Source organism: Budorcas taxicolor, chromosome 21 (genome assembly GCF_023091745.1).
Source record: "Budorcas taxicolor isolate Tak-1 chromosome 21, Takin1.1, whole genome shotgun sequence".
Classification (NCBI taxonomy): Eukaryota; Metazoa; Chordata; class Mammalia; order Artiodactyla; family Bovidae; genus Budorcas; species Budorcas taxicolor.
The window spans coordinates 49165584-49178964 of NC_068930.1; the positions used below are offsets into that span (position 1 = coordinate 49165584).

The following is a 13381-nucleotide window of genomic DNA, read 5'->3' on the forward strand; positions in this document are numbered from 1 at the left end:
TTGTGTTTGACTCTTTGTGACCCCATGGACAATAGCCCGCCAGGCTCCTCTGTTCATGGGATTCTTCAGGCAAGAATAAGTGACACTTATTTCTTAAAATATTCATTGTAATAAACATTTTTCAGAAACTCAGTTTGTTTTTTTAAATTGTTTAACAAACTGCTTGAGCACCTCTGACTACAGGATCTGTTGGAGAAAGACAGAACATGGTGTTAGAAAAAGTAGAAACATATTCTTTAGGCAACAGTGTTGGGTCTTCTTGTTTACAAAATCATCATCCAAAACGCACTTTCAGTGATTTCGGAAAAATGGAGTCTCAGCTGATGCTTCTAAAATTGGAGATTTAGATTACAAATGGTTCCACAAAACTGAAAAATCCTGACAGCAAGGATATTTTAGTAATTGTGCAATTGCCAGAAACAGGCAATAGATGGCAATTTTGCAGGCACCCAGGGGATTTTGGAATAAAAGATCTTATATTAAAAAATACCAATCTTGAATCTTCTTCTTCATAAAGAAGACTGAACGTCAAAGAATTGATGCTTTTGAACTGTGGTGTTGGAGAAGACTCTTGAGAGTCCCTTGGACTGCAAGGAGATCAAACCAGTTACTCCTAAAGGAAATCAATCCTGAATATTCATTAGAAAGACTGATGCTGAAGCTGCAGCTCCAATACTTTAGCCACCTGATGCAAAGATCCAACTCATTAGAAAAGACCCTGGTGCTGGGAAGAATTGAAGGCAGGAGGAGAAGGGAACGACAGAGGACGAGATGGTTGGATGGCATCACTGACTGAATGGACATGAGTTTCAGCAAGCTCCGGGAGATGAAGGACAGGGAAGCCTGCCTGCTGCAGTCCAGAGGGTCCCAAAGAGTCAGACACGACTGAGCGACTGAACAACAATCTTGAATCTTGTCTGTGTGTAAAAATATGAAGCTACCTCTTTGGTTTTCTCTACTTTCCAGGCTAAATCTCACTAGCAGATGTCCAAAGTAATTTTATTTTGGCATCTTAGCTAAAATGATCTTCCAAAATGTGTAAAAGTAATAACAATAATGATAACACCTAAATGATTATTGACTCTAACAACACAAAGAGAGAGAAGTTCCCGGAAGAACCTCATGCCTGAAAGTCTAAAACTGGGAGTCATCAGCAAACAGGAATATTTCATGTCTGGCTGAAAATAAACATGGAATCAACGTTTAGGAGTACAGAAGGAGAGCATGGTTTGGAGGAGTTCTCAAACGAGGAATATCCTATTTTTTTGTGCTTTCACCAGCTTTCACTATGCTAAAATAGATCTACCTCCATTCTTCAATAACTCGACCTAATTACACATTTCAATTCTAACGTGTGCTTTTTTAGTATCACTATTAATATTATTCAAAACAAAGTCTTCCCCTCCCCTCTTTCTCTCTCTCCCCACCCTGGAACAACTCCTTTAAATGTATGGACTATTAAGACTAGTTGGGACTTCCCTGAAGCTGATGGTAAAGAATCTGCCTGCAATGCAGGAGACACGGGTTCAATCCCTGGGTCAGGAAGATCCCCTGGAAAAGGAAATGGCAACCCACTCCGGTATTCTTGCCTGGAGAATCCCATGGACAAGAGGAGCCTGGTGGGCTACACAGTTCATGGGGCTCGCGAAGAGTCACGACTGAGCAACTAACACACACATTGAGATTAGCTACATGTGACTTTGCCTACAGGGTAAAAAACTTTCAGTTCTACAGTTTAAAACTTATATTGCAAAGGACTTTTTCAGGTAGTATCCTATTGGTCGTCCCAAATTTGTAGGAGTAATGGGGAGGTGGGCTAACCCATTCCTCCCACCTTTTTTTCCTTTAGGAATGAGAGTAGACACTATGCGGCTTTAGCTGACAAAGTCTGTGGCGGTATCATAAAACCCAGAGCCGGGTCTTTCTGCACCCAGTCCTAAACTGGACTCTTACTCTGCCGATGCTTGCGATATGCCCGGGTCAACCCGCCAGGTAGCAGAGCAGAGACCAGCACCTCTACCCCATGGAAGGCTTCTGGCCTCACCCTAGGTCCCCAAGGCCAGCGCCCACCGCATATCCTTGCCCCAACCGTCTGACTCTGGCTCTGATCGCTTACGGGTAGTTCGCATCCACTGCAGAAGCGCTGGGAGGTCTGCCGGAGCCACCGTACGGAGCAGTTGCAGTACTGCGAGCCGCGCGGCGCGAAATTCCATGTTGGAGAAGAAAGCAGAGCAGCGGAAGGTTCGCACTGCGCACGCGCAGGTAGAGGCCGGTTCAGACACCCGATTAGACCCGGCGTGGAACCCGCCTCCCTCGGCTACCAAAGTCTAAGCCCCGCCTCCTACTTGGTGTTCTCACGTGCTCCTGGGACTCCCTACTCTGAGACATCCCTCCCCCCACCCCCACCTTTCATAATTCCCCTCTTAGCTGGTGATGCTCAGCCAAGTCATTTTTCTTTAGGTGGCGCCTGGAGTCTGGACATCTTTCCTGAGATCGCATCCCCAGAAAGCCTCCTATCTTCATACTAACTATAATGCCGCAGATATTAAGCGATAGAAACGAATGTCAAAGGCCAGTCAAGGCAAAGAAACATCTCAATACACTCTCTGTAAACACACTGTAGACACGCGCCGAGTGCCCCGGAAGCGGAAGTGTATCCCCTTCTTGAAAGGCTGGACTACGCCGAGTGGTGACGTTTCCTCATTGGGCGGAAGGTTCGGTGGCAGTCGTCGGGCTTCCAGCTGGTGGGAGTTGGCGTTGCGGTACTGGGCGCTGGAACCCTAGTTTATCCAGTTTGGGAAGTCGGGCTGTGGGGTCGCACCTGTCTGTCTGATCCCCGCGTTCCCTGGTTTCCTCCCCCGGCGTGGGGCTTCGCGAAGGTCTCCCCGGCCCTTTTGGGCCACGGCGGTAGCGGTGCCTTTTGCGGTAAGTGTCTGCTTTTTCCCGCCCCAGACTACCGACTGGCAGCTGGGGGCAGCCCCAGTCCTGCTCAGCGGGGTAGACACTCCGCAGGGACTCGGCTGCTTTGGCCACCAGCTTTCGTCATCGAGACAGAGGTGCGCTGGCCCATTTTCGTCTCTTGTCCCTCACCAGAAGTTTTGTTAAAAGATGCCTTTAAAATTGTCTTCAGATTTGCCAGAGCCAAATTAAACGTAAGCGATTTCAGCCCTGACTCTGTTTTGCTGTCCTGATCAAGCATTTAGATGTGGCTGCTACTCCGAAAATCTGTTGACTTGTACCAGATTTTATTTTTCCACGTTAACTTGTGTCTAATTAACAAAGTGTCCCGCCTGTAGGAGGCTTTCAAAAGTGATTAAGGGATATCAGTTCAGTGCCGTTGACGACCTAAGATATACTGGTGGCTCTGTCCGTAGCATCTGGTGCTACTAGCCGTTTCTTGAAACTCTCCCCTGTTGACGTTGTTGATGCTGTTCTCACATAGTTCTTTCATATGCTTCATTCAACAAAATATTTACTCTTTCTTAGCTATAAGGATACAGAAATGAATGACTTGAACCCTGGCATTGAGGACCTAACAGTACAGTGATACAGAGACACATAAATATACATCATAATCAAGATGAGTAATGAGAAGTTCTAGTAAGGTGTAAAGAGGCATGAGAGCTATGGGAACAAAGATTTGTGACCTTGAGCAAGTTGATATTCCAATCTAGCCTCAGTTTCCTCATCTACCTTAGTTTGAGAATGGAAGATTAGGTAACATGTTTGGTACCGTGCCTAGAATACAGCAGTGGTGGTGCCAAAGGGGAGGGGAATTATTTCCTTCAAACTTCTTTCCCTTGATTTTTTGATCTGGTCAGTTAGTAGAAAGCTAAATATAAAGTCCTGTGCAAAAGCATCTACAAGCCCTCCTTGAAAGAGATTGATTACTCCTGTAACTTCACTTATCTGGAAATTCTGGACCTGCCACTGGAATACAGTAAGATAATCATAAATGGTAGCTTTTAATTTTTTTTTAATTGGTTTTCTTCTGTATGCCTTTGCAAAGGGAATTGGTAAAAGCTTCTCTCCTTCTGATTATTCTCAAAGTCTCAGTGGACTCCTTTTAGTTGGTGGTTCACCATTGCCTTATTCCATAAGCTCTCTCTCAGAGTTCTCATCTACTTCCATGGTATTATTGTTGTATGCCAACCATTTCCACATCTTTTTCTCTAGCCCCCGTTTCATGAAATAGTATTTTAGTTTCTGCAAATTCAGTAGGTCTAAAACCAAGTTCACTGCACCTTCTTTTTGTTCCCCTTTTTATTACACTCGTTTTCCTAGTTTATCTCAGAGTTTTGACCTTGGGTTTCTAGTTAAATTTTGTGGTATTTGTTCAATTTTTAAAAGAATAATGAAGTGAACACTAACTATCCAACCTGCCGCTGCTGCTGCTGCTAAGTCGCTTCAGTCGTGTCCGACTCTGTGTGACCCCATAGACGGCAGCCCACCAGGCTCCCCCGTCCCTGGGATTCTCTAGGCAAGAACACTGGAGTGGGTTGCCATTTCCTTCTCCAATGCGTGAAAGTGAAGTTGCTCAGTCGTGTCCAACCCTCAGCGACCCCATGGACTGCAGCCTTCCAGGCCCCTCGGTCCATGGGATTTTCCAGGCAAGAGTACTGGAGTGGGGTGCCATTGCCTTCTCCGAACTATCCAACCTAGTAGTAGAATATTGTAAATAACCTTTAAAGCCCCTTGAATCTTGCCTCTATTAACTCTTTAACTTTCAAATCAGCTTCTCTTTTTTGCGTTCCATTCATTGGTTAATGGCATCACTAACCACCTGGTTATTCAAACTAGAGCCCTCAGTCATTTTTGCCTGTGTTTCTCCTTCATTCTCCATAACCATTTGATCATTAGGTCCTATAGATTTTGCTTTATGATTAACCCCTAACTTGAGCCCTGTCCCTCTGTTTTGTGTTCTTCCTTAGTTCAAGCTCACATCTCTTGAATAGACTTTTGGAGTATGTTTAGTATATGTAGTCTCCTTACTCTCCAGTTTTTCCTCCCTTCAATGGCTTTGTTACATTGTCTCTAATTTTTAAATTATAGAACAGATTTTTTCATTCTCTTGTTTCCCTTAATGAGTGTTGCTTCATGCAGTGATTGTTAACCCTGGCTGCACATCAGTATAGCCAGTAAAGTGTTTCAAAACATAGGTGCCTTGTTTGGCTCTCCTAATCAAGAATTTAGATGAGGCCAGTTCCCCCATAATCTTCTGATGTTACCATTCCTGGAGATTCTGATTGAATACTTCATTTTTAGCTGACAGGTGTTAGCTGAATGCCATTGAAATTGCCCATTACTTGAGCATATGCCTCATCCCTCCTCATCCATATTTTCAGGCTGTGTTCTTTTTAGCTTCAAGGCAAACTATTTCCAAGGAGTTCTTTTGAGTTTGTTTTAATTTTCCTCCTGGTAACAGTTTACATAAAGATTCTTTTTATGATTGACTTGACAGCCAGAAAGCATCTTAGAGAATTGATTCCCAGTGTTTTTGAATTATTAGCTATTGTTGCTAATTGAATTTTTGGTATACATTTTCCGCTATTAAGCCATGAAGTGTTGCAGTGGTTTTATTTTTAATGTTAAAATGAGTTTTAAAGTTGTTTTAAAATTTGAAAACAGAATCATTGTATTGAAGAGAATATTTCCTAATATTGATTGGTGTAAAATAAGACAGAGAAGTCAGTGGTGGCATGATACCTAATTTATTTTCTGAAGTTAACAGAGGAGTCTTGTCTGTGTTAACTTGATGTAATTTATTGATTTGAAGTTAGAACTTTGCTCATGCTGGAGCAATTCCTGGAGCACATAGTAGGTGTATAATGAGTGACTGACTAACTAAATACAAGGGGTAATTCTGTCTCAACCTCTAGAATAATATCATTCTAATTCTCACAAAGAGCTCTTTGAAAAATAACTTTCCCCTTAACAAAAAATAATTCTCATAGTCGTTACCAACAATTTGAAAATTACAGGAATGTATTAGAAAATTTAAATTACTATTCACCATCTAAAGATGACAAATGTTATTATTTTCTAGCAGCTTTACTACAATAAAAAGGGTACAGTTCAGTGGTCTTTAGTGTATTTGCACAGTTGTGCAACCATTCAGGGCTTCCCACATGGTGCTAGTGGTAAAGAAACCGCCTGCCAATGGAGGAGACTTAAGAGACACAGGTTCCATCCCTGGGGAAGATCCCCTGGAGGAGGGCTTGGCAACCCACTCCAGTATTCTTGCCTGGAGAATTCCATGGACAGAGGAGCCTGGCGGGCTGCAGTGCACGGGGTTGCAAAGAGTCAGACGCAACTGAGCATGGACAACCATTACTGCCATCAATTTTAGAACATTTTCATCACTCCAGAAAGAAACCCCATGCCCACTGATACTTCTCATTTCCCCCTAATTCCCAAACCCTAAGCAACCATTAATCCACTTTTCTTTATAGGTTTTTCTCTTCTGGACATTTTATATAAGTGAAATCATATATTCTTTTGTCACTGGTTTCTTTCATTTAGCACAACGCTTTCAAGATTCATTCATGTTGTGACGTGTATCAGTACTTCATCTCTTTTGATTATCACATAATATTCCATTTGGTGGGTATGCCACATTTTTATTTATCCACTCATCAGTTGAGGGATATTTGGCTTTTTTTCCCCCTTCACTTTTTGGCTAGTGTAAATAATGGTTCTAGTGACCATTTAAGTATAATTCTTTGTGTAGATGTGTATCTTCCTTTTTCTCGGATGTACCAAGGAGTGGAATTGCTGGGTCATACAGTAACTTTGTGCATTTAAAATTTTGAGGAATCGCCAAACTGTTTTCTAAAGGGCTGTACCATTTTACGTTCCCACTAGCAGTGTATGAGAGTTCCGATTTCTACGCATTCTCACCAAAACTTGTTATTACAGTTATCTCAGTGTGGGTCAAGTGGTATCTGATTGTGCCTTTGATTTACATTTCCCTCCTGGGTAATGTGTTTTTTGGATATTTGTTTAAACAAAATACATTATGTGCAGTTTTGTAATCTGGCTTTTACCTTTAAGCATATTTTTAGCATTAGCAAAGATATTTACTAAAGATTTTCCCTCATTTCTGCTTTCCTCTTCACTCCTTCCCAAACCATAATTCTTGTGAAAACTTGCCTAAATTATAATGCATTAAAAAGTCTATAGGAGTGTATGCCAAATTATTGTTGGTGGTTATCAAAGGACAAAAAGAGGGTTAGGAAAACTATATTTGTACCTTTAATGTTTCTGTAATGTTTGAATATAATGAATGTGTATCCTCTTGTAATCACAAAACTAAAAAATGAATTATTTCTTTAGAGGACTGAGTATATTCAGAATGAAAAATATTCCTAAATTTGAAAGGCATTAACTTGTATTAGTTATTCAGATATAATCATTTTACCAAGTAACATACCAATAGGTTGCTTTGTTAGTTTACTTTTCTGTGGTTATAGACTATAAATACATATGCTATGTAGAATTTAAAATATATATAAGTGTTTAATATTATAATCAGGAAAGCATATACTGGTCTGGGTTATTGACTATTTTACAGGAAAGTATATAATGTAGAAATCATTTTTCTAAAGATATTTACTAATAATGGTATATTTATATGTTTAGTTCTTTAGTGTAATATTGATCCAATAAGTTAGTCATTTACTAGGGCATAGAAAAACTTTTTTATTTTTGCCTGTAGAATTTCAAGGACAGAAGAGCCTAGTAGGTAGAATAATTTTTTAATAGGTGTTTTCATTATAATAAGATTTGGAATATCTAATCATTAGAGTCTGTTTATATAATCCCAGATTGGGCAGGGTTCTGGCAGGACTGTTTTTAATTGTTTATGCAGAGAAAAATGTCTGCTTGGGCATTCCAGCTTCCGTTGAATAATAACCAAGTACATGAAATTGGCACTAAATGTTAAAAGATTCTGGGGGAGTGATTCCTGGGTAGTGGGACAGACACTTTAGTAGTGTTCAGAAAATTTCCAGTTTATTCACACCTCAGCATTATAGGGAAAGCCAACTGACATCATCAAGAAAGGAAGGAAAATAACAGTTAACATACTGTGCACTTGCAGGCAGTTTTATATGTACTGTCTCATTTAATCCTCACAACAGCCTTTCAGGGTAACTACCTTGATAATGGTATTATCTCCATTTTGCAGGTGAGGAATGTGAGGCTCAGAGAGATTAAGTAACTTGCCCAAAGTAACCCAGCCAGTATGTAACAGAGCTGGGATTTGAATCCAAGTCTGTCAGACTCCAAAGCCCATGCTCTTTCCAGTACTTCACACTGTAGCAGGTAAGTATGATACTTGGCCCTGTGCCTGCCTTACCTAGGGCACCCCAAACTTGAGCCTGTTTCCATTGCCTCACTGTCCAACTCTTAGATTCATGTTAGAAGAAAGTGTGATGGGCCAAGATCAGTCCTTGTGCATCCTGATTGCAGTGGACTTATCAGTTCTTTCTGGATATTGCAATTATTACTCTTCATGAAGAGGAATGTACATTTTGCTTTCAAAATATGATTTCCTGTTTTATGATATTATGGCAGCAAAATTTGTTCCAGGAGTTTGCCAGCAAGGATCTTCAACTCAGTTGTCTAAAGCATCATTCATACTCTCAGACCTAAGGTTGTATACCCAAGGGACTATAGGGCGTCATTATGCTTTTTATTGGGTAGGGAATGGCTGTTCCATTCTTTCACCTGCTTATATGGTAAAATTGTTGTGAGGGTGGAATGAGATAATAGATGTTAAACTGTATGAATTGCTATACTGTAATCTCTTACCTTTCCAACAGCCCCATCTAAGTAGAGATTCTTCTTTTGTGATGCTCTAGTACATGTATACACATATTTACTTCTCTAAATCTTTTTAGTTAGCCTAGAGAATTTTGAGTGAGTGTGCTTGAGTTGTAAATTATTCCAATTGGAGATACAGGGTTAGCCATTAACAGTAACAGATATATGTATTCTAGTGTGCATATTAGAACAAAGCGAAGTTAGTTTTTAAGAGTCTTGTTGGAACTTCTGAAAAGTTATAATAAGGCAAATGAAAACTAATTGTACAATATCAATTATCTAGGTTATTGATTTTCTTCATTGTCATGTTATCTTCATCGGTTAATTTATGTGGTCTTTTGAGAGATATTTTTAAGGCCATTTGTGACTTTGGCTCCCTAGTTTTGTTATTTAACTAAGGTCTTAAATACATCATTCATCCATAAAGTTCATTTTTAGTAAAGACTGAGGGCAAATAAAGCAGTGAGCTCACAGGAGAGAGCAAAAGAGGCAAACATCTCTGCCCTCATGCAACTTACATTTTCGTTGAGGGAGATAGACTGCAATAATGTGTAGTTAATCCTTGATGACCAGGGTATGAGCTGTGTGCGTCGACTTTTGTATGGATTTTTTTCAATAAATATAGTATTGTTTGGTCAAAAAGTTTGTTTGGGTTTTTCTACTATGTCTTATGGAAAACAAACATTTTGGGCAACCCAGTACCTATAGTTTCATTTTATAGACCTTTAAATTAACTAAGTGTGGGGAAAAGTTTGTTCAATTAGAGACCACAGTATGTGGAATCATAAAAACTAGTATCTGAGACAATTACCTCCAAGCTGTTCCAGCTTCCTGCCTCTTTTAGGGTAAGTCATTTGTCAGCTCTTTTGTTTCTGAGGCAGAGATGGCAGTGCCTGGATTTTCTACTAGGATGGGGAATGGGCCAGTGCCACTAACCTCCCTTTGCTAAAGGGTCAGCTGTCAGTAAATCATGTTGGTAACAAAACAATGAGAGAAAATAAAGAGAAGGGATTTGTGATTTTAAACAAGAGGTAGGGGAAAGCCTCATTGAGAAATTGCATCTGGGCAACAACAATATGAGGGAGATGAGGGAGGGAGCTGTATTGTTAACCAGAGGATGAACATGCTGGCCAAAGCACAGCATCAACAGCAAGGAACAAAATCGTGTGTGTGTCTCTGTGTGTCTGTGTGTATGTGTAAGTGCATAAGTGCCTTACAGTCCATTCTGAGAACTTTACCTCTGCATGAAATGAGAAGTCATTGAGGTTTTGAACAGAATTTTAATACCAGAGTTTTCAGAAATACATCTTTGGAAATTGTGGAGAAAACACTTTATAAATAAAAGCTATTATTAGATATTATTTTTCCCCTACTGAAGTGTAGGTTTTTGTAATCAGGCAAATATATTTAAAAATATGCTACCAGTAAGTAATTTATATAAGGAAAACTGTGTTGGGAAATTTCACAGAAAATTTTTTTTCAATTTAAAAGAGCCAGTCAACATGGGAAGATAAGAGTTAACTAGTATAGCTTTTTAAAATGGAGGATGAAAAAATAAGTAAAATGAAGGATGATCTGTTTATGATATGATCTCTAAAAAAGCTAATTGTAGTGTCATAATTAGGATTATATTACCCCTGGTAGTGCTGTGGTAAAGGATATAAGCTGAAACCCCTGAATCCTATCTCTTACCTGAAGAATACTAGCTTAAACAATAATAATTTAGTATAATGATTTGGGATAAGAAGTTAAAACTTCTGGATCTTTTCTACAAAGTGGTTGCTTTTCCTGCTTAAGTAACCATGTAACTGTTTAAAAAAAAAAGTAAGTATTTTTGGTATAACATGGTATTTTTTCAGTTCCATCAAGTATTGATAATGTTTTTAGTTTTTAAATTATCAGATTTTACCTGAATAGAAGTGTGATGTTTAATGTAGAGCTCGCCTTGGAATGTCTCTGCCAGTGACAGGTCTTTGAGTGCCTTTTCCCTGCCTGCTTCCTTTGACTTCCCTCATTTTTCCACTTTCTCTATGTTGAATGAGTCAGCTGTTTAGTCTGTAGATAGGATCTAGTCTAGATAATCTTGGTTTACTAAATTAGACCAGTTAGCTTGGAATAGTTACCAAAACAGCTGTTTTGAACAATGAACTCTTCTGCCAGTATTGGCTTATGTTGGACAATTGATGCCTGGTTTTCAGGGCCCTTTACACCCTGTATTTCCTTCTAACTGTATAGCCTTCTGTCCTGACTGGAATGTTTTTTTTACTATCTTCCAAGTAGTACTCAATAATTTTTGAGTACAGTGCATACATAAAGTATGAATATATCCATCCAGGCTTTTCCATGTCTCCATTTCTGCTTGTACCATTTCACCTTCTTCAAACTCCCCTTTGTCCTCTTCTCCACCTATTCAACTTCTTCCCCTGTATCAGGATCAAATTCATGACAACCTTCTCAGTGAAGCCTGTTCTGTCTACCTGAGCTTATTTGTATATATATATATATATATATATAATTTTTATAATTATTGGCAGTTGACCATAAGCTCTTTTTTTGACCATAAGCATTTATTGCTAGCTTTGAACTACTACTTAACTGGTATTAGTCAAGGTTCTCCACGGAACAGAACTGGTAGGATGTGTGTATACATGCGCATTCATGTGTGCGTGCATACACATACATGAAACTTTTTATATATTATATGGAATTGGCTCATGCAGTCATGGAGGCTGATGAGTCCTGACATCCCCAGAGTGAGTTGGCAAGTTGGAGACCCAGGATAGCTAAGCAGATGGCATATTTCCAGTCTGCAGTCTGGCAAGCTTGAGACCCAGAAAAAGCTGATGTTTCAATTTGATTCTGAAGGCAGAAAGAAGCCTAGGCAGTCAGGCAGAGGAATTTTTAGATTTACTTTATTTTGCTGCTCATTGATGTGCTTTGTCTTGCTAGCTAGTAAACAACTTGAGGGCAGGAACTGCAAGTCATATTTACCTGCTTACCATCCATGACTTTCTGCATCCTGATTTACATGTAATAGGTACATCTCCGTATTTTATGAAATCATAACATTTTAAGAGCTAGAGGGGCCTTGAAGGTTATCTTGTTTTAGAGTTGGGGAATCAAGAACAACTTATTAATATATACCTCTTTCCTTAGTAGTTAGGAAAATGAATGAGATAATGTAATATCTATGAAAAATGATTTACTAATTTTAAAGCTTTATTTTTGCTTAGAGCATGAATCAGAATGTGTCCTTTAATTAGAAGATATTTCCTGGGTGGAGATTTCACCTTTTTCTTTTTCTTTCTCACCTTTTTTTTTTTCATTTAAGAATGTACATAGCACATTAGTCAGTTATTCATATTGACAAGTATGTCCAAAATGAGAACAGATTTAATTTGAAATGTCATCATTTCTTCAAAGCGTATTGTCTGATATATAAAATTGACTGATTCATAAAGAATATTCCAGTTAAGTATTCAAATATAAGGCATTGTAACCAAGTGGTACCTTTAGCTTTTGGACCTGACAGTATTAAAGATGCAGGTTAAGGCAGTAGAATTTGAAGTTACTGTATTTTAAACACTCAAGTATTTTAATTTGAACTTAACTCTGCTTTAGAAGTTTTCATTTATGGGAACTGATATTGTTTTCAGATGTTTTTATTTACTTTTTTTCCTTCCTAGGTTTTCTTGTGATCACATCTTAAAGCTTTCAAGATGGTATTAGCAGACCTTGGAAGAAAAATAACATCAGCATTGCGCTCATTGAGCAATGCCACCATTATCAATGAAGAGGTATGTAAAAATATAGGTGATTGTACATCATCACTAGCATTGCAGATAGATGAGTAATAATCTCTGTATAGTTACTTCTAGATAAAACCCATAAATGGGTATAGTAATGTGTTTTATGAGAAATTGACTATGTTAATTTCAACTTTCTATAATGAATTACCAAAAAAACCCCACCTTAACTTATATGTAATAATGACATATGTTTTATATTTCAAAAATGGCTTAGGTCTGGAAATATGCTTTTGCTTTCTCTTAATATAGGCCTATAACTTTAGTATCCTCCTTCTTCCTTCTTGATTAGACATGCATATATCTGATCTTTTTTCCTTGACTTTTATTTCACATTTTTATATAAGGCTAATAATTCCATTTTGGCTACTTTGATTCATTTTCTCTGAAATCCTCTTTTAGTTTTTTGGAGGTTTTGTAAGCTGACTCCTTAATATGATATCTGAAATACTTTTCCTCCTAGTTTTAAGTATAAGGTATTTCTTGCTCCCATTTCCACCCCCTCCATTGTATATTAATGGTTTGTCAATTGAAAGAAGATGATGATAGTCCACAAGTATATTTTACATTTTGTGGTTCCAGTGGTAAAGTACTGATTTTGGTTTTAGAAGACCTTGTTTAGTGTCTTGCTAAACAAGTCATAGAAATTTGAGCAAGTCAAATTCAGAATTTCTTAATGTTTAAAATGAGAAAATATCATTTACCTTTCAGGATGATTTTAAAGATCAAATGAAATAATAGATTAAAAG

General features: G+C 38.6%; 2 protein-coding genes across 3 annotated transcripts in view; one reads left to right on the plus strand and one right to left on the minus strand.

The window, feature by feature from the left end:
* Nucleotides 1–2251, minus strand: part of LOC128066920 (uncharacterized) — a 28217-nt gene extending 25966 nt beyond the window's left edge. The window contains exon 1 of the mRNA XM_052660043.1: nt 2117–2251. Within this exon, the coding sequence (XP_052516003.1) occupies nt 2117–2213 (97 nt within the window). The 5' untranslated portion in view covers nt 2214–2251. The remainder of the gene's footprint in view (nt 1–2116) is intronic.
* A 469-nt stretch (nt 2252–2720) lies between these two features.
* Nucleotides 2721–13381, plus strand: part of LOC128066390 (signal recognition particle 54 kDa protein) — a 68620-nt gene continuing 57959 nt past the window's right edge. For both annotated transcript variants that reach the window (XM_052659419.1, XM_052659420.1), the window contains exons 1-2: nt 2721–2925; nt 12513–12623. In XM_052659419.1, the coding sequence (XP_052515379.1) occupies nt 12546–12623 (78 nt within the window). In that variant the 5' untranslated portion in view covers nt 2721–2925; nt 12513–12545. The remainder of the gene's footprint in view (nt 2926–12512; nt 12624–13381) is intronic.